This window comes from Ictalurus furcatus, chromosome 10, assembly GCF_023375685.1.
Source record: "Ictalurus furcatus strain D&B chromosome 10, Billie_1.0, whole genome shotgun sequence".
NCBI classification, from domain to species: Eukaryota; Metazoa; Chordata; class Actinopteri; order Siluriformes; family Ictaluridae; genus Ictalurus; species Ictalurus furcatus.
Genome location: NC_071264.1, coordinates 27,496,042 through 27,515,358, shown reverse-complemented (window position 1 = coordinate 27,515,358; position 19,317 = coordinate 27,496,042). Strand labels below are relative to the sequence as shown.

Below are 19,317 nucleotides of genomic sequence, written 5' to 3'. Positions count from 1 at the left end.
AACCCGGAGAACCCTGCTCAGATACAGTAAGAACACGTGAAACCCCACACAACCAGTGACCTTGCACCATAATTGCACCAGTTCTGTAAAGATACTGATATGTTAAATAAAGTTGTTATGAACAATTAATAAGTTATGATTCATTACCGAGTGTTCCCCGAAGTCAGTTACATGGTAAGAATGATCTGAATCCACTCTGTTGTCTGAATCCACGGTCTGTTCTTAATTTCTTGAGTGGGCAGTTCAGGAACTGAACTGACTCATCAATAATGAACACAAAACATAAAAAAAAAAAAGTCACTGATCATCCAGGTAACAACATAGTATTAAGAATCAAGTGTACGTAAACTTTTGAACTGGTTCATTTGTGTAAATTCAGTACTAAATAAAAAAATAAAATGTCATTTAGATGATAACTCTTTTTTTTAATTATTAAAATTTTGCAGATTCTGCAAGGCGTATGTCATCTTGTGACCTCAACCGTGCATGCACACTACCTCAGTGATAAGCTACAGAACTTTTTTTTGAGGGTCGGTTTTTCGGTGATTTCATGAACCTCTTTGATTTTTGAGACATTCATAGTCATATAACGATCTGTCAACCCTGCTGAAAAATCCAGCTATTATTCTGACTAGCTATGAGCTGCCTCGACTTGGTCAGATTGGTAGAGCATCTTTGCCAGCTGGTAGATGGAAACAGTTTCTGAATTACTCCTACTAATACTACATGTAGACCCTGCGGTCACCAACCCTGTTTCTGGAGATCTACCTTCCTGAAAACTTTAGCTCCAACCATAATCGTGCCCACCTGACCATCTAATCACTGCTTTAAGACTTTGGGGGTTGGGGGTTCAAATCCTGCCTCCACCCTGCATGAATGGAGCTTTCATGTCCCCACCCCCAATCCCTACCCGTGCCTTGGGTGCGCTCTCTGGGTTTCCTCCTCCAGTCCAAAGGCACATAATGTGTGATGTAGGTTGATTGGCATTTCCAAATTGTCTATGGTGTGTGAATGTGTTTGCCCTGAAATGGATGGTACCCTGTCCAGGGTGCCCCGAGTTCCTTGAGATAGGCCCCAGGCTCCCTGCGACCCTGTGTAGGATAAGCTGTAAATATATCCATCCATCCATTTTCCATACTTATCCCTGTCATCCTACACAGGTTCACAGGGAGCCTGGAGCCTAACCCCGGGAACTCAGAGCACAGAGCGGGGGACACCCTGGATGGGGTGCCAACCCATCACAGGGCACAATCGCACACCCGTTTACACACTTACAGACAATACAGAGATGCCGATCAACCTACAGCACGTGATTGGACTGGAGGACGTAACACCTAGAGGAAACCCCTGAAGCACAGGGAGAACATACAAATTCCTCGCATACAGCGCAGAAGCGCGAATCGAACCCCCAACCCCGAAGGCGTGAGGCAAACATCCTAGCCACCAAGCCCTCTGGATAGATATATATATATTGTTGTATTTTAGTGTGCTGAGATAAGCAAAAATCAAACTGCTGCAGAACGCCTTATCGGTTTCGATCAAAGAAGGTGATACGCATACTTCGTTTTTGCATTTCTGATTTTCAGCTTTCAGACTTTGCTCTTTTTTTTTCGGCAAATCAAGAAATCCCATTTCAGTTCACAGAGCAGTTCGAGATGATTCAAAACCGTTCCATCTCAGATTTCTATTCACAGTTCTCACGGCACACGTTACACAAACTACCAGTTTGACCATCAAGAGGCCTGTGTTTTGGGAGCTGGACAAACTGGATTGTTCAGCAGGGTCTGCTAGAAAAACAGCATGTAGTATCTGTCTACACGCTCTGTATGACTGATCTATCCCTAACCAAATCAGATATGGAAAGATTACATTAATGCAGGTTCAGCTGAGATTCCTCCCCTCCCTTTGCTGCTTTGAATCCGCCCATATTATTTGGGTGTCAGCCTTGTTCTGGTTGGAGGGAGGGGGACTGGTCATAGAGGTCCGATGCGTCACGTTTATTCGGGCCTTGTGGAGCCCCGCCGGCTGCGCGTCGTCCGACTGTGTTTGTTTTGGTTTTGGGTGTTTGTTGTTTTTTTTTTTTTTTTTTTTTCCAGAACCGGAACCTCTTTTGTTTTATTCTCTCGTGCATTGTGGATCCAGCCGGAAAATAAACAAGGTATCGAATCGGTGCGCGAGGACAACGACGTGTATATACGGCAGCATGCCTGGTGTCGGTTTTCCCCTTAGCCGAGTAGCAGCCGCGGTGTAGCCACCGTACTGAAGTGCACTGAGCTAGGGATGGGTCTGAGCATTATGCTGCTTGGATGCCATTGTGCAGAGTGGTTTTTTTCCCCCTCCCTCCCTTCCTTCGAGCTTCGAGTTTCCTCTAAGCTTTTTTTTTTTTCTTCTCCTCCGCTTCACGCATTCCTGATTTCGTGCTTTTTTTTCTCTTTTTTTTTTTTTTTTTTTTTTTTGTGTGTGTGTGCATGCATTAATACATGCATGCATGCATGCACTGTTTACTGTTCTGTTTGTTAGCCGTGCCAGACGGTTAGAGCAAGGACATTAGCCAAGTTGGTTTATAAAAACGAGCTGCTTCTGCTGCTCCTGGTGTCTAATGCTATCAGGAGCTAGCTAAAGTTGCTATATATATATATATAAATATATATATATATAAATATCCTAAAACGCTTCTTTGCATGGAATGCAATATGAACTGTACATGTGACTGTTGCTTGCATGGCTTTTCCTTTTGTGCAGGAGATGTAGATGTGAAACACATTTCGGTTTCTTCTTGCATTATAGCCAGGCTAGCTTAAAATGATATGCCATTCAGGGCAACGTTTGACCCTGCTTTGACTGAAATTTATAGTGTTTATTTGATTTGGGATGTTTTTTTTTGGACGTGCATTTTGGAAAGAAAAAAAAGAGCAGATTCAGGATGGTGTGATTGATGTTTTCATTTTTTTTTTTTAATACAAATGTAAATCTTGGCATCTGCTGGAGAAATGTTAGATAAAGGGACTTTATCTCGAAATGCCTCCTTAAAGCACTTTCAAGTAAGCTGATGTTGTCTCTGTCTTGCAGGTACACTGCTTGGTGAAGGTTTTTTTTTTGTGCATATAATGTAACAAGAACTTGCGTTCGTCAACGACCCGACGTATTGGGACATTTTGAAATTAACCGAGGTCCTGTGAGAGCTGAAGTCATACATGTACAGCGGAAGGATGACCGAGGCATGGCAGCAGCAGCATGCAGTCGCCCCTCCTCCTGTTGCTCATCCTCTTCTTCAAGGGGCCGAAAATCCTCTCGGTAGCGCCGTGTATGGGATCGTCCTTCCGGCAGACCCTGCTTTACAGCAATCGCAGCACGGTCAGCACAGCCAGCAGCACCCCGTGCCTGCTCAACAGCCATCCCTGCAAGTTGGGAGCGAGGGCGGGCACAAATGTGGAGCGTGCGGCCATGATATATCTCACCTGGCGAACCCACATGAGCACCAGTGCATGGTGAGCCAGGACCGCTCTTTTCAGTGCACCCAGTGCATGAAGATCTTCAGTCAGGCCACTGATTTGCTGGAGCATCAGTGTGTCCAGGTAGAGCAGAAACCGTTTGTCTGCGGCGTGTGCAAAATGGGATTCTCCCTTCTCACTTCTTTGGCGCAACATCACAACGAGCATTCGAATGGCAACAACCCTATGAAATGCTCCATTTGTGAGAAAACCTACAGGCCAGATTCCTCCTCCTCAAACCCTCAGCAGCCGTCAACAGGCGAGACCTCCAGCAGTGGAGCAGCAATGGGCTCCTCTTCGTCCACTGATTTTCAAAACTCCGACAGGCCCTACAAGTGTTCGGTGTGCTCGAAGGCTTTCCGACACCTATCTGAGCTCTCTCGGCATGAGCGAGTGCACACGGGCGAGAAGCCTTACAAATGCAACACCTGTGAGAAGAGCTTCAGCCAGGCGTCTCACCTGGCGCACCACCAGCGTACCCATAGTGCTGACCGGCCTTACAAATGTGCAGTCTGTGATAAGACCTTCAAGCACCGGCAGCACCTCGTGCGCCACATGTACGCCCACTCCGGCGAGCACCTGTTCAAGTGCAACTTGTGTGAACTGCACTTCAAGGAGTCGTCTGAGCTGCTGCATCACCAGTGCCAACCCGCAGGCGAACGACCCTTCCGTTGCACGACGTGCGGGAAGACCTTCAAACGGCCGTCGGACCTCCGGCAACACGAGCGCACCCACTCCGAAGAAAGACCATTCCAATGTGAAGAGTGCCAGATGAGTTTCAAGCAGCAGTACGCCCTTGTGCGCCATCGCCGCACTCACAAAAACCCTGCCGAACGTCCTTTCAAGTGCAACCAGTGTGACAAGGGCTTCCTCCAACCATCCCACCTTCTGTACCACCAGCATGTCCATGGAATTGAGAACCTGTTCAAGTGCGCCGCTTGCCAGAGGGGCTTCAGACAGTCTGGGGAGCTGCTTAGGCACAAGTGTGGAGAATCCGGCTCAGGCGCCAACGCACCCGAGAAACCGTACAAGTGCGACGTGTGCGGCAAGGGCTACAAAAAGTCGTCCACCCTTCAGCGACACCAGAACTCCCATTGCACCGAGAAGCCGCTCAAATGCTCCTTGTGTGGTCGGCGCTTTCAGTCATCGTCCGATTTCGTCCAGCATCACTGTGATCCTGCCCGCGAGAAACCAATGAAGTGCTCGGACTGCGAGAGGCGCTTTAAATACTCCTCGGAGCTCCAGAGACATCGCCGCGTCCATACGGGGGAGAAACCTTTCAAGTGCCCAACCTGTGACAAGGGATTCAAGCAGCGAGAGCACCTGGCCAAACATGGCATTGTTCATTCACGGGAAGCTCAGTTTAAGTGCGTGTGGTGTGGGGAGTGCTTTGGGGAGCTAGGGGCTCTTCAGGAGCACACAGTCCAACACACTGCAGAAGGAGGGGGCTATCCAGTGGCCCCGTGCATACAGTAGTGGTGCTCCAGCAACCTTAGCCTCCCATCTTGTTTAACGAAGCCACGAATATATAGTGCTTATATGAGAAACTTGCAGGTATTCTAAATGTGCTATAATTTATTGAGGTTCATTTCAAGACTCACAGCCTGTGATGTAGTTTTCAAACTCTCAGTACCAGTATTTTCCAGCCAGGCCTTAAAAATAAAAAAAATTAAAAAAATTTTAAAAAAAAATTTAAAAAAAAAGCTTAGGTGCAAAATACAGTAAAATGTCCAAAACGTATTTAAAAGTTTATAGGATATACATTCAAGGACGACTATTCTAGATTTTTTTTTAGCACTTCTTTCTCAAATATTTGAAATCTGAAATTCAAATACAGTGCTGTTGTAAGTGCTTGTGACCGATTGCATTTTCACTGTTTTAATACTAACAGACTTAGTTCAGTTGTTTTGCTAGGAGCGGTTCCTAACATGAGAAATTGGATTTCACTGGCTGGAATTATTAATGAGGCATGTGACGGACAGTGTTACTTTTTTCCCATCTTGTACAGTATATGTACAACCTCATGCTTTTTACCTGCCATAGTACTTGTGTATATATATATATATATTAAGGCAAACTGCTCCGTATAGTAACTACCGTATAAACTCCAATGCCCAACCCATTATGTAATAGGGTATGTGTATGCATGAATAATCTAAAATCGCTATGTTAGTATTTTATGTTGTAAACTGTAACTGGTGCTTATTTGTATGTTGTCTTATAGGCAAAAGAACCACGTTAGTTACTTTGAAGTGATGCAGTTGTATGTGACGAGTGTAAGTGGTTAATTCATCCCTGCAGTTGTCATGGCTATTTATACATTTATCAGTAACATTAATACATTTATACAGTTTAAAGTTTGGACTTATATTTCAGCTGCCCAGTAACAGCACGTCTGTAACAGCAATATAAAACACACACACACACACAAAAAACACGCACACACAAGCAGGTGTTACTACGATGCTCTATCATCTTCAGTACTATTCAGAAATTGATGTTTTGTAATGATTTTAGTACAATAATACAATTTAGTGTCTGTATCTCCACCATACTGTAAACTATATGTCCATGATCATTCCTCTCTAAGGACAGGTATTACTTTCTTAAAGTGGATGTAGTAGGATTATTTTACCTTTGAGACATTTTGTTTTATGTTTTTTGTTTTTTTAAAAAAATCCCATTTATACATGCCTCTGAAAAGTGTTGGTGATGTCCCTTAAACATTAGGTTTGTATCCTAATATTAAAAAAAAAAGTCTAGGAATCAAAAGCACCTTGGTTGTATTAAGCAATGCTACAAAGTTTGTTAGTTCTAGTTAGACAGAACTACACCTTAATCAACCTTAATCAGCATATCAATCACTGCTGATCATGATTATTTGGATGATGCCATGACAGTCATGACAGGCAAGCATCCTGTAGAGGCGTAATAGGAAATAATATATTAAACGTTTGCTAATTCTAACAAAGTAGTCATTTGTACTTTTCAGGAGCAACCCTATTAAAAAAAAAATTCTTCACAATGTCCATTTGTCGTTACATTTAGAATAGGTAACTAACTGAGGTAATTAATAAGATATAGGGATGTAGCCTGCTCTCCTCAAGTCTAGTACCTATAAACCATTCTCTAGTTTTTTGCTCACTTTAACCTTTTAACATTTTTAAGTGTTTTTAAAGATTGTGGGGCGACCGAAATATGTATATATCTCTATATGTAATAATTTGTCCTATCTTTGCACTTGTATGTATTGTGACCTTAGGCTACATGGCATTAACCAATAAATGTTTGCAATTATATTTCTGTCAGTTTTCTGTCAGTCATGTAATAATTGGTGTCGCCACAAGAGTGTAGACATTTTTGCACACCTTCAGAGATTTCAAATCGTTTAATCAGGCTTTTTTTTATTTTTAAATAAATAAATAAATAGCTAGATAAATAAATAAATAAATAAAAATACACCGTCGCCTGGAAGCTTATTGAGCGCTTCCGGTTCTCCAGTCAAAACAGCAGCAGCTTTGGTTAAATACCCAATGGCGCACTATTTCCTACAGAAGTGCACTAAATATGGTGAAGAAGCTGGGATTGTGCGCCCTACGCAGTGCACTATATATCCGATTGGAAGTGGTTTGGGATACGGTGTTTGATTCTGCGGTTTGAAACAGAAGGGGTGTGAGTGAGTGAGTGAGCGAGCGAGTAAGTGAGCTAGCTAAGCAGTGCAGGGGATCTCTCCACCCCCTCGGCGGAACATTTGGAAAAATATCAAGATTGTATTCTTCTTATTATTATTTGGGAAAATGTCCTAATAGTCGTGTATTCAGTGCGTAGCTGGCAACCGGTGTCCAAAAATTGGGCATTTTGGATATAACCGGTTTGGACTGACTTTCGAAGAGTCGCGAGACGTCGCTGACGAACCGAGCTAGCTTGTTAGCTAGCTATCCGTGTATATACATATATGTGTGTTAGTGAATTCTCAAACGTTAGCTTAGCTTGTGACCGTTACCATGATTATAATAATGTGGATTAAAAATATATATCTACGCGCTGTTATTTAAAGCAATATCCGACCAAACTGGTCTCTGTAGTACATTATTTATGTTTTGTTTTTGTTTTAATTAATTGATTAATTCGTCCTAGCTAGCAATAATAGCTAATAAAGTGGTAGCCAGAATTAACGTTAATGTTCGTAACTCTAACAAGTCGCATTCATTTTCAGTTGATTCAGCATCATAGCTGGATGAGATATATAAGCTATAACCCTTTGGTTGTAATGGTTTGCAGGCAAGACTAGCTAGTAATTACATGCGTAGCAGGCTGTGCGCTAAACTGACTAGCACGCTTGACAGGTGAGATGTTCATGCATATGCGTGTCGCTTAGCGATCCAGCTATTAATCACACGCCAGTAAATCGCAGATCTACGCAGCCAGCTATGCGGTCTTGGTGAAATTTCTCCTAACCAGCGTTATTAAGCTGGCGCTGTGTCAGAAAGCGTGCAGGCTGCTTTCCGGCACATTCGGACACTCCTTATCGGGTTTGAACAGGAGGTCATGGTCCCAGCTGCATTGCGGGCCTGTTTCACCGGAGAGATCAGTCGCACATTGCTACAGTGAACCAGGCTGTTACCAGAGGTGCGAGAAGACAAGGCCGGCTTTGCGGTGTCGTGTTGGGAGTGCTGTGGTCGGTGGGGAAAAGGCAGATCCATCCTCGCCCATGCCCGCCATGCCTGGTCCGGCGACCAGCAAAGCGCGGGTGTACGCTGATGTGAACACTCTGAAGAGCAAAGATTACTGGGACTATGAAGCACACGTGCCTAGCTGGAGGTACAAACCTTCCCGTTGTATTTATTTGCTATAAAGGTTCCCCTCTGTGGTCATTTAAACCAACCCCCCCCCCCCCCCCCCCCGCAAATATTAATGTGTTCCCTGCTCCCAATACACCTGATTCAGCAAATCAGCTCATTGACAGCCCTTCCTGAGCCGAAGGGAAAATGTACATGACACAGGGTTCTCCAAGCGGGGTCCGGGATTCCCTAGGGATCTGTCAAGTAGTGATGGGAAGTTCGGGTCATTTTAATCTTGAATCGTATCTTTTGAATCTCGTTCGGCAAACTGAACGGATCTCTTTTTTTTTTTTCCAAGTCATTTCAGCAGAATATAATTAAAATGTTAGATGTCGAATTCCCCGACACGTCTTAAGACGTACGCAAACGTTGATCACATTTGGAATGAAAAATAAACTATGGGTTAATGCAGCCAAGGCGGAGTTATGCGAAACGGAAATGATTGATTAATCTCTTAGCTGGGTCTTCAGGCTACGCGGTGTGTTCGTTCACCTCGCCTCGTCTCACCTCCCGATCCGAGTCGTTTTTTCTTTTGTCACGTCTGTTCCCCGGAAACAGAGATGATTAGTTCGGCTCTCGAGTTGTCGGGTTCGAGTCGTTCGTTCATCCCGTGACCGCCTCGTGGGGTGAATGCAGTGGGGCTGTGACGTGATGAACGAACGACTTGAACCCGAATACTCGAGAGGGGAACTAATGTCCGTTTCCTGTACAGAACCTATGGTCATGTTGCAGTGCATGCGCGGTCAACACAAAATGAACGAATCACTATCTGAGACAACGACACATCACTACTGTCAAGCCCACAAGGGAACACAGTGGTTTAGTAGTTAACGCTCTTGCCTCACACGTCCGGGGGTTGGGGGTTTGATTCCCGATTCCACCCTGTGTGCGCGGAGTTTGCATGTTCTCCTCGTGCTTCGGGGGTTTCCTCCAGGTACTCTGGTTCCCTCCCCCAGTCCAAAGATCCGCTTTATAGGCTGATTGGCATTTCCAAATTGTCCGTGGTGTGAATGTGTGTGCAATTGTGCCCTGCAGTGGCTTGACACACCATCCAGGGTGCCCCCTGAGATAGCTGCCAGACTCCCCATGACTGGCTCCTGCTTGGTTGGAATGAAAACCTGCACCCCCACCAGCCCTTTGCGGATAAGATTGGACGCCCCTGGTGTAGGATAAGCGGTATGGAAGGTGGATGGATGGTTGGTTGGAAAGTTCAAAAATAAACTATATCTGGCTTCGATCAGTAAAAAGCCACATTTTTTAAAAAATAGTTTGTAAAATAAATCTGTACTTTCACACTTCGAGGCCTCTGACTGTATAAAGTATAAATCCAGTTTATATTTATGTTCTTGTATCTCATTTCTCACCTTCTCTCAGCAACCAAGATGATTACCAGTTGGTCCGGAAGCTTGGAAGAGGCAAATATAGCGAAGTGTTTGAAGCCATCAACATCAACAGCAATGACCGAGTGGTGGTGAAAATACTCAAGGTGAGACGTAGAGCTGTGATTACTAAAAGGAGCTTGAGATTTTCTTTACTCATGTGATGAGATTTCCATCAACTCTTATCAACTGCTGTGTAAGGAATTAAACACTTGGGTAGGGTGCTGATGTTGGAAAAGTAGTCCACAACAGGGTGGTGAGATGCAGCCTGACACAAAGCGGTGTTACTGTAACCACCCTGAAGTTGATTATTTACCTATAACAACATACCCTGAAGTGTCTTATTCCTCATATTCCACAATGGTTCGCCAATACAGTTTTTCATTTATTAAGGAACAGCACATTCTGATCGTTGTGGTATGTTTGTGAGAGGTTAGCAGTTTTTATGTACATCATCCACCAAGCAAGTCCCTCTGAATGAGTTGTTACTATAGAAATGCTAATGTGTTAGAATGAGTGTATTAGTACGAACTTGTGTTTTGACTCGCGGCCAGCGTTATTCTCAGTCACTAACCAATCAGAATCGAGAATTTAACACAGCTGTGGTTTAATCACTGTTGTTATATAGTTATTACAGAAAATCTCAGCCCCCCCCCCCCCCCTCAGAAAATAGCAACTACTATTAATGGTTATTATGTAGTTATTAAAGCTCTAATAATTTCTGGTCACATTAATGTTTCTTACAGGAAGTTGTTCATCTCCTAATCTAAAGCCCAGCAATGTAAATCATTGTAAGGCACAAAGAATATCAGGTTGCTGTACAAATACAATTCTGAAAAAGTTGGGACGGTATGGAAAATGCTAATAAAAACCAAAGAGGAGTGATTTGTGAATTTACTTTGACTTGTATTTAATCAACAAACATATAAAGACACGGTATTTGGTGTTTTACCTGATCAACTGCATCGTTTTTTTGAAGATAAAGGTTTATTTTCAATTTGATGCATGCAACACGTTCCAAAACAGTTGGGACAGGGGCAGTTTAGGACTAATAGCGATGCGACAAGTTGAAATAAGAAGGTGTTGTGAAACAGGTGAGGCAATCGTCTAATCATAGTATATAAGGAGCCTCCAAAAAAGTCCTTCAAGGGCAAGGATGGGTCGAGGCTGCCAACAGATGCATCAGCTAATAATCCAACACTTTGAGAACGACATTCCCCAACGACAAATCGGTAGGATTTTGGGCATGTCAACTTCTACAGTGCACAATATAATTAAAAGGTTCAAGGAACCCGGTCAAATCTGGGTGCGTAAAGGGCGAGGACGAAAACCACTTCTGAATGCGCATAATCTCCGATCCCTCAGACATCACCGTCTTAAAAACCGTCGTGAAAACCGTCATGAGTCTGTAATGGAGATCCTGACATGGGCTCGGGAATACTTTGGTAAACCTTTGTCAGTCAACACCATCCACAGATGCAAGTTAAGGCTTTACTATGCAAAGCAGAAGCGTTACATCAACACTGTTCAGAAGCGCTGCCGACTTCTCTAGGCTCGGTCTCATCTGAGATGGACAGTAGCACAGTGGAATCGTGTTTTGTGGTTTTATGAGTCAACATTTCAAATGTTTTGTTTTTGGACAAAACAGCCGTCGTGTTCTCCGGGCCAAAGAGGGAAAGGACCAGCCAAGCTGGTATCAGCATCAAGTCCAAAAGCCAGCGTCTGTCATGGTATGGGGGCATGTCACTGCCCATGACATGGGTGACTTGTACTCAAGGTGAGGGCAGCATTAATGCAGAAAGATTTATATATGCACATTTTGGAGCAACATATGCTGCCATCCAGAGCAGGACAACGCCAAACCACATTCTGCCCGGATTACAAGCGCATGGTTGCGTAAGCAGAGAGTGCGGGTGCGAGCATGGCCTGCTGCAGTCCTGACCTGTCTCCGATTGAGAATGTGTGGCGCATTTTAAAGTTACGCAGCTGAAGAAATGCATAATGGACGAATGGGGGAAAATTCCACTTGCTTAACTTAACCAACTGGCGTCTTCACTCAGCGCCCAAACGCGTAATAATTTTTAGTAAAAGAAAAGGTGATGTTACACAGTGGTAAACAGTCAACTGTCCCAACTTTTTTGGAGTGTATTGCAGTCATCAGATTTGAAATGAGTGTATATTTTCAAAAATAAATTAAATTCACAAAGTAAAACATCAAATAATGTGTTTTCAATATAGTACATGGTGAATTGAATTTTCAAACGACTCTTTTTGTTTGTTTGTTTCATTTTCCGTACTGTCCCAACTTTTTCGGAATTGGGGTTGTAATTGCAGTTTTAATTCCAGTTTATGTGCCGCAAAACACTTCAAATCCACATTCAATAATGTTCAGGAATAAATATTTGAACAGTTGTACATTTCTAAGACTCGTCAAGGGGTGCTCTGCTGAAAGTGAAACTTTCCTGAAGTTCCGGTCTGCAGCAACATCCGCAAGGGATTTCACTCATGGCTTCTTTCTCACTCTCATGCTATCACTTTTGCAGCCTGTCAAGAAGAAGAAGATCAAGCGTGAGATCAAAATCCTGGAAAACTTAAGAGGAGGAACCAACATAATTCGCCTTGTGGACACAGTCAAGGATCCCGTGGTAGGTTTCTGTCACAACATCTCTCCATCTGTCTGCCAAGCCTGAGCGTGGGCCATTCTCAGTTTAGATAAATCAAGATGAATAATTGATGGACTAATCTTATCTGTTCTTATTTCAGTCCAGAACACCAGCTCTTGTCTTTGAGTGCATCAATAACACAGATTTCAAGGTACCATTTTATTTGTACTTTAATGTATTTATGAAATGATATTTGAGCTGTATAAATGGAGAACTGCATAAAGACAGTTTGTATAATGGAATTTATTGTTTGGTAGACTTGTGTTTCTGATCTTACATGTTTAATTCTTATTAATAGGATCTCTACCAGAGATTAACAGATTTTGATATTCGTTTCTACTTGTATGAACTTCTAAAGGTAAGGGTATTATAATACGTTTTAAATTGCCTTATTGCCAGCCCTATTGAGACCCTTGCTCAATGTTGTTTTTGGTTCATGTGCAGGCTCTGGATTACTCTCACAGCATGGGAATCATGCATCGGGATGTAAAGCCACATAACGTGATGATAGATCACCAAATGAGAAAGGTAATTTGTGCAGTGTATTGCCAAACTTTAAACTAACTGGCAGTAAGAATGTAGAAACTTGGATACAGGATGGCTAGTTTACTAGCCAGCAATCATGAGTCCTCTAGCTAAAATAACTTCAGGATAAATTGTCTGTCTGCCATGTAGCGTTCACTAGCTTTCCACCAAATCACAGACTTACCTGTTCAACTAGAGAAAAAGCTAACACTCCATCAGTCCTGAATGCTTTTTCTCTTATAATATAGTATCGATCTCTTTCACCCCATCACTCATCTGTCTCCCTTGATTGGCTGCTAGCTCTTTTCCGTCACCGTGCAATCTGACTTCTTTCATGCCTAAAGGTGTGGAGTGAGGATATTAGATGTGTTTGAGCCTGACTCAGCTTTGTCTATTACAGACTTGTCAGGGTGATTCACAGCAGCTCAGGAACACCAGATTATACGTCAGAGTATTTTATCATCCCCTGGCCCAAGAATCGTGTTTTTTTTTTTTTTTTTAGTTTCATTTTTAGAAGATAACTCCTACACACTGTAGCTTTAAATATTGCCATATGTCTGCATGTGTGCGTTTCAGTTGCGCCTGATAGACTGGGGTCTTGCCGAGTTCTATCATCCTGCACAAGAATATAATGTCCGGGTGGCATCGAGATCCTACAAGGGGCCAGAGCTGCTGGTTGATTATCAGGTATAGCGTCTATAGACATTGCAGAATTTATTTTGTTGTATTTCCCTAATATCCTAAACACACTTGGTTATTTCCTGCTTTGCAGATGTATGATTACAGTTTAGACATGTGGAGCCTGGGCTGCATGCTCGCCAGTATGATTTTTCAGAAAGAGCCCTTTTTCCATGGCCAGGACAATTATGACCAGGTATAAGGCAATGTTTACACATCATAGAATTTAAATATGCTCCCAATGAAAAATAAGGCATTATCATTAAAGACCAAAATGTTTTTTTTTTTTCCTCCACAGCTTGTTCGTATTGCTAAGGTCCTCGGGACCGAAGAACTTTACAGCTACCTTAATAAGTATCACATTGAACTGGACACACGTTTCAAAGACCTGCTCGGACAGTGAGTGCAAGTCCAATTCTTTAATGCGGTGGTGTAGGTTAATTTGTAATTTGTATGGAAGTGGTGGTGTCATAATACCAGAATTTTGACCTTAACACTAATAGTAGATGATTTCACAGTACAAAAAAAAATGTATACATTTGGTCAAAAATAAACAAAGGGGGAAAATGCACAAAGTATTTGAACAAATTCAGATTGTTAATGCTGAATTACGATTTCCTTCATGTTATGAATTCAGATTTCATATATATAGGAAAAATGAGATGCTTGCAAATAAATAAATTTAATATCATGAGTCACACAATAGTGTTTTCTTAATTACAAAATTTCCCATCATGGCGGTCTTATCCCAATGTGCAGTCAGGTAAGCGTTGTAGTGCAGCTCTATGTAGAAGGTGTATAACATCCATAAAATTTCACTATTGAGTAATAGTTTCAGTATTGAGTAGAAACTCAATGTTTGCTGGATTTAAATTGGCCAAGACTAATCAGACCGTACATTGCAATAAGATGAAAGTTCCTTAATTATTTAACTATTTAACTGTTTTTAAATATAGGGATATAACACACATCTTTTCCTGTGTAGTGATTGGTTTGCATAATTAGAGATTTTCTCCATCATCACAGTCTTTTCCTTTTTTTTTTAATGTAGCATCTAGTGGTAATGAAAATTGTACAACCAAATAATTTACCATGTTGTAGTATTGAAAATGTACCTTGTGTAAATCTATATGGAAGGTAGGTTTGCACCGATACCTATATTGGTAATCAGGGATTCATTTAATACCATGGTTATTTGTACATTCTCATGCTAATGACTGTATTCCAAGATTAATGATGGCAATCAGAGCAGACTGTAAACTGCTCTGTTAAAATAACAAGAGGAGGATCTACAGCATCTCCCTACAATAGAAGTAACCTAAATCTTATAAAATATGAAAATCAGCTCAAAGAGTTCATTGCTAGCTGCAGCAAACACTAGCTGGGTGAGAAAAAAAATGTCTACAGGCCATGCTATTTGAGTGAAAATTAGCAGCTCTTACACCAGTATATTGTTCTTGACGGTTAGCCATGATCCTCCGTCGACAATGACTGATTTCAACGCAATAAACACAAAGAACACGTACTTTACTAATGGCTATAGAGAAGCGCTTTTTGGAAGTGAAATAATACCTGCTTTCCATTTTAACCCTACTCGATCCAAGGAAACTAATGTAGCTAGCTAAAACACGTTATAAAGAACAAACTTAAGTGCATGAATACACATGTGGCCTTCTCATGGCCAAATGGAGCTAAATAACATGTTCGGTACTATATATATGCATTTTATATATATATATATATATAATATATATATATATATATATATATATATATATATATATATATATATATATATATATATATATATATAGAGGTTACTCACTTTGCTATCAGTATCAATGAGCACCAATAGCATGTACTCGTACTTGGTCTGGAAAAATAGCTTTTGATGCAGCCCTACCGGGAAGTGTCTTTAATTTCCATAAAATCTCCCCAAGGATAACAACACCGTTTCTGGACGTGCACTGCATATTGTTACCGATACAGTGCTCATTTTTCATTTGAACAACCCTCCAGGCAAACACGAAAGCGCTGGGAGCACTTTGTTCAGCCGGAGAATCAGCACTTGGTGAGTCCCGAAGCTCTGGATTTGCTGGATAAGCTGCTGCGTTATGACCATCAACAGAGACTGACTGCCCAGGAGGCCATGGAGCACCCCTACTTCTGTGAGTCCGAGACTGCGCTTTGCTATTTTCTGCTTAACTACGAGCTTTTTATTCTTTATTTATTTTTAAGCATCAGCGCATTCACACCAATGTGCGTCTTTTCCCTCACACCTTACTAAATGGTGTTCTTTCTTTGCAAGTCCGTGTCTCAGAGGGGTGTCATATTTCTGTGTGCAGATCCTGTGCTGAAAGGACAGTCTCTCTCAAACTCAGATGGCACTCTGGCAATAAGCAGTTCAACTGCAACATGATGAGCTAAAAGTAAAAGGTACGAATATTTCCAGCCAACGGTTTAAATCTGAATACATGTATAAATAAATAAATCGATCTCTGTAGGATTTTTTAATACTATTTTTGTTTGTTGTTGTGTTTTTTTTTTCTTCTTCTTCTCCAGGAAAACCTTTTTACCTCAGTGTTTGGCAGAGACCCTGCGTTTCAGGTGTAAAGCTTCACTCTAATGAAGCAAGAAGTAATTTAGTATCACAAGACATGTACAGAAAACCGAAACACACCGGGCCGGCCGACTCCCTCTCCTTTATTCACTTTGTATTAGTGCTGCTTGCCACAGTTACTTAGATACCAAAAAAGTGGTATTCTGTATGTCCCCTTCTTTCCTGTTTTAAGTTAAACATCTCTCTCTCTCTCTATATATATATATATAAAAAAAGCAAAAACAAACAAAAAAAAAATTACAGAATTATAAGTGATTATATATTGTGGTTGGGAAAGAATGCCTGCTCTTTCCCTGTGACTCTCAGGCTCTACATGACTGCTGTGGGCTCAGGATCCAGGTTGCATTATATGCTGGAAAGATTGTCATGGTCAGTTGATTTGCCCTGCTGAAATAAGTGCAAATTCTAAATTATAGTATGATTATTATTATTATTATTATTATTATTATTGGGTATGGAGGCTTTTCTGCGATCTGTTGAAAATATGTTCTATTAAATAAGAGATACTTTTTAACCAGTCTGACACGTGGGTGTGTATTTTTAACGTGGGGTGAATAACGACAGCTGTGCTACTATTGAGAGACTGGATCGCTTATGGGACCTAATTTAAGTCTAGTCATGCAGCTGATGTAGGCCAGAGATCTAAATTAAGCCCAGTTGATCCAAACATGGTACGTACACTTAAGATCGTGCCGTTATTGAAAAGTAATCAACGGTGGGGTGATGGGATTCTGAGAGAAATTTTAGCCAGATGTTCAACAACTGTAGACATTCTCTTTACGTCTAAAGTACATTTCAGATCTCCTAATAGAAATGAGTGCAAAAGTTTGCATCCCTCTAGACGACAACGAAGAGCAGAAAGAAATCAATTTATAGATAGAACAGAATGGATTTCACGTACTCTATATTCCTACACCGACTATTAATGTTTCCTGTCATTCTATTTGTCATTGATGAATTATACAATTATTTGCCGTTCAGTGTACATTATACGTTTTAAATGCCTTTTATTAAATGCACCACGGCAAATCTTCCTCACACAGGTCTGGTCAGGCAGAAACCGTTTTTTTTTTTTGGTTGTTGTAGCATTTAACTATTAAATTAAATTGTCAATAACAATATATATATTTCTTGAGGCTACTCATGACAAAACCATATTGTGACTGGCTTTAAATACCAATTTGCACACAATTTTTAGTAAGGTAAGCAAAGTAAAAAGTATAATGGTTTTCTTCATTTTTCACTGCATTTCACTGCATTTCAATTTTCTCTTCGTAAAAATGGATTCCTCTATGTACATTCCGTAATGTAGAACTGTCTAACTACTGTCAAGTGCTAAAGGTTTGCACCCCATTGGACAAAATTAAGACGAATTTGATTACCAGCAACTGTACAGTGTGTTAGGCTTCAATGATGGTTTTTCATTTGAGACCAATTTTATATTATACAGTGCTGTGAAAAAGTATTTGCTGTTTCTTCTGTTTTTGCATATATCTCATACTAAATTGTTACAGAAATGAAAACGAAATCAAAGATAAAACAACCTGAGTAAACACAAAATACAGTTTTTAAATGATGGTTATTTATTGAAGCAAAAAACGTTATCCAATACCAACTGGGCCTGTGTGAAAATGTATTTGCCCCCGTAGTTACTAATTCCCCGAATTTATGAAACTGCATTCATAATTGGGTTCAGCTGGACTAGACACAACCAGGCCTGATTACAATACTTTAAATAGAACTTTTCCAACAACATGAAGGTGGTTAAAAGGTCTTAATCAGTAACACACTATGCCAAAGTTGAAAGAAATTCCAGAAATGATGAGGAAGATTGAAAGGTGATTGAAATGCATGAGTCTGGAAAGGGTTACAGAGCTATTTCAAAGGCTCTGGGCCTCCAAAGAACCACAGCGAGAGCCGTTATCTCCAAATGGAAAAACTCGGCACGGTAGTGAATCTTCCCAGAAGTGGCAGACCATTCAAACTTCCTCCAAGAGCAACGACTCATCCAGGAAGTCACAAAAGAGCCAAAGACATCAAAGGAACTACAGGCCTCTCTTGCATCAATAAAGTTCACTGTTCATGATTCCACTATCAGAAAGACACTGGGCAAAAATGGCATCCATGGAAGAGTGGTGAGGTGAAAACCACTGCTAACCCAGAAGAACATTAAGGCTCGTCTGAATTTCACCAAAACACACCTTGATGAGCTTAAAACCTTTTGAGAGAATGTTCTGTGGACTGATGAGTAGATAGTGGAACTGTTTGGAAGACAGGGGTCCCGTTACATCTGGCATAAACCAAACACATAATTCCACAAAAAGAACATCATACCTACGGTCAAGCATGGTGGTGGAAGTGTGATGGTGTGGGGATGCTTTGCTGCATCAGGGCCTGGGCAACTTGCAATAATTGAGGGAAACATGAATTCTGCTTTCTACCAGAAAATCTTAAAGGAGAATGTCCAGTTTTCAGTCCATAAGTTGAAACTCAAGTGCAACTGGATTGTGCAGCAAGACAATGATCTAAAGCATAAGAGTCCTAGTACTAGAAGTAAGTGAAAGACTGATCTCCAGTTGTTGGAAGCATTTGGTTGCAGTTATTGCTGCGAAAAGTGGCACAACCAGATTTGAATTTTAAAGGGGCAATTAGTTTTTCAAATTGGTGATGGGTGTTGCATAACTTTTTTTTTGCTTCAATAAAAAAAATTTAAATAAACAAAAACTGTATTGTGTGTTTACTCAGGTTGCCTTTGTTTTGTTGTATTTTATTTGAAGATCTAAAACTATTTAGTATGAGATGTACAAAAAAAAAGTAAGTTATTTTCTAATGATTCTAAATCACGCTGTCTTTATAATTCCCTCCAAACTAATATCCTAATTTTCAGTCCTGCAATAATCACTCACATTATTCCTAATATACAGTGTCCTCTAGAACTATTGGCACCCATCCTACAAACTAATACAAATTATCCTATAAAATATACATGACCCAAGATTATTTAAAAAGTAGGAGAATATTTATTTGTTCTAATCATAATCTTTTTTTTGTTGTTGTTTAATAATGGAATTTTCTCTTAGAAAATATGTCATTTAAATAAATACAGATAAAATAAATATA

General features: G+C 41.0%; 2 protein-coding genes across 2 annotated transcripts; both read left to right on the top strand.

Moving 5' to 3' along the window:
- Positions 1-1,155: 1,155 nt before the first annotated feature.
- LOC128613462 (zinc finger protein 319) lies at positions 1,156-6,978 on the top strand. The gene is made up of 2 exons (XM_053634239.1): positions 1,156-2,158; positions 3,070-6,978. The coding sequence occupies exon 2, from the start codon at positions 3,195-3,197 to the stop codon at positions 4,965-4,967; it is 1,773 nt and encodes a 590-aa protein (XP_053490214.1). The 5' UTR covers positions 1,156-2,158; positions 3,070-3,194; the 3' UTR covers positions 4,968-6,978.
- Positions 6,979-7,038: 60 nt separating this feature from the next.
- On the top strand, positions 7,039-19,304 carry csnk2a2a (casein kinase 2, alpha prime polypeptide a). The gene is made up of 12 exons (XM_053634242.1): positions 7,039-8,312; positions 9,707-9,818; positions 12,255-12,356; positions 12,475-12,525; positions 12,673-12,732; positions 12,819-12,902; positions 13,476-13,586; positions 13,672-13,773; positions 13,876-13,976; positions 15,597-15,745; positions 15,923-16,013; positions 16,140-19,304. Exons 1-11 carry the CDS (start codon positions 8,203-8,205, stop codon positions 15,994-15,996), a joined length of 1,056 nt encoding a protein of 351 aa, XP_053490217.1. The 5' UTR covers positions 7,039-8,202; the 3' UTR covers positions 15,997-16,013; positions 16,140-19,304.
- The last annotated feature ends 13 nt before the right edge of the window (positions 19,305-19,317 follow it).

Excerpts from the sequence above, each read along its gene's own strand:
- LOC128613462 (XM_053634239.1), top strand. The coding sequence starts at position 3,195 with ATGTACAGCGGAAGGATGACCGAGGCATGGCAGCAGCAGCATGCAGTC.
- csnk2a2a (XM_053634242.1), top strand. The coding sequence starts at position 8,203 with ATGCCCGCCATGCCTGGTCCGGCGACCAGCAAAGCGCGGGTGTACGCT. Across the intron at positions 12,903-13,475 it reads TAGATCACCAAATGAGAAAG|TTGCGCCTGATAGACTGGGG; the intron begins GTAATTTGTGCA and ends TGTGCGTTTCAG. Across the intron at positions 13,587-13,671 it reads AGCTGCTGGTTGATTATCAG|ATGTATGATTACAGTTTAGA; the intron begins GTATAGCGTCTA and ends CCTGCTTTGCAG.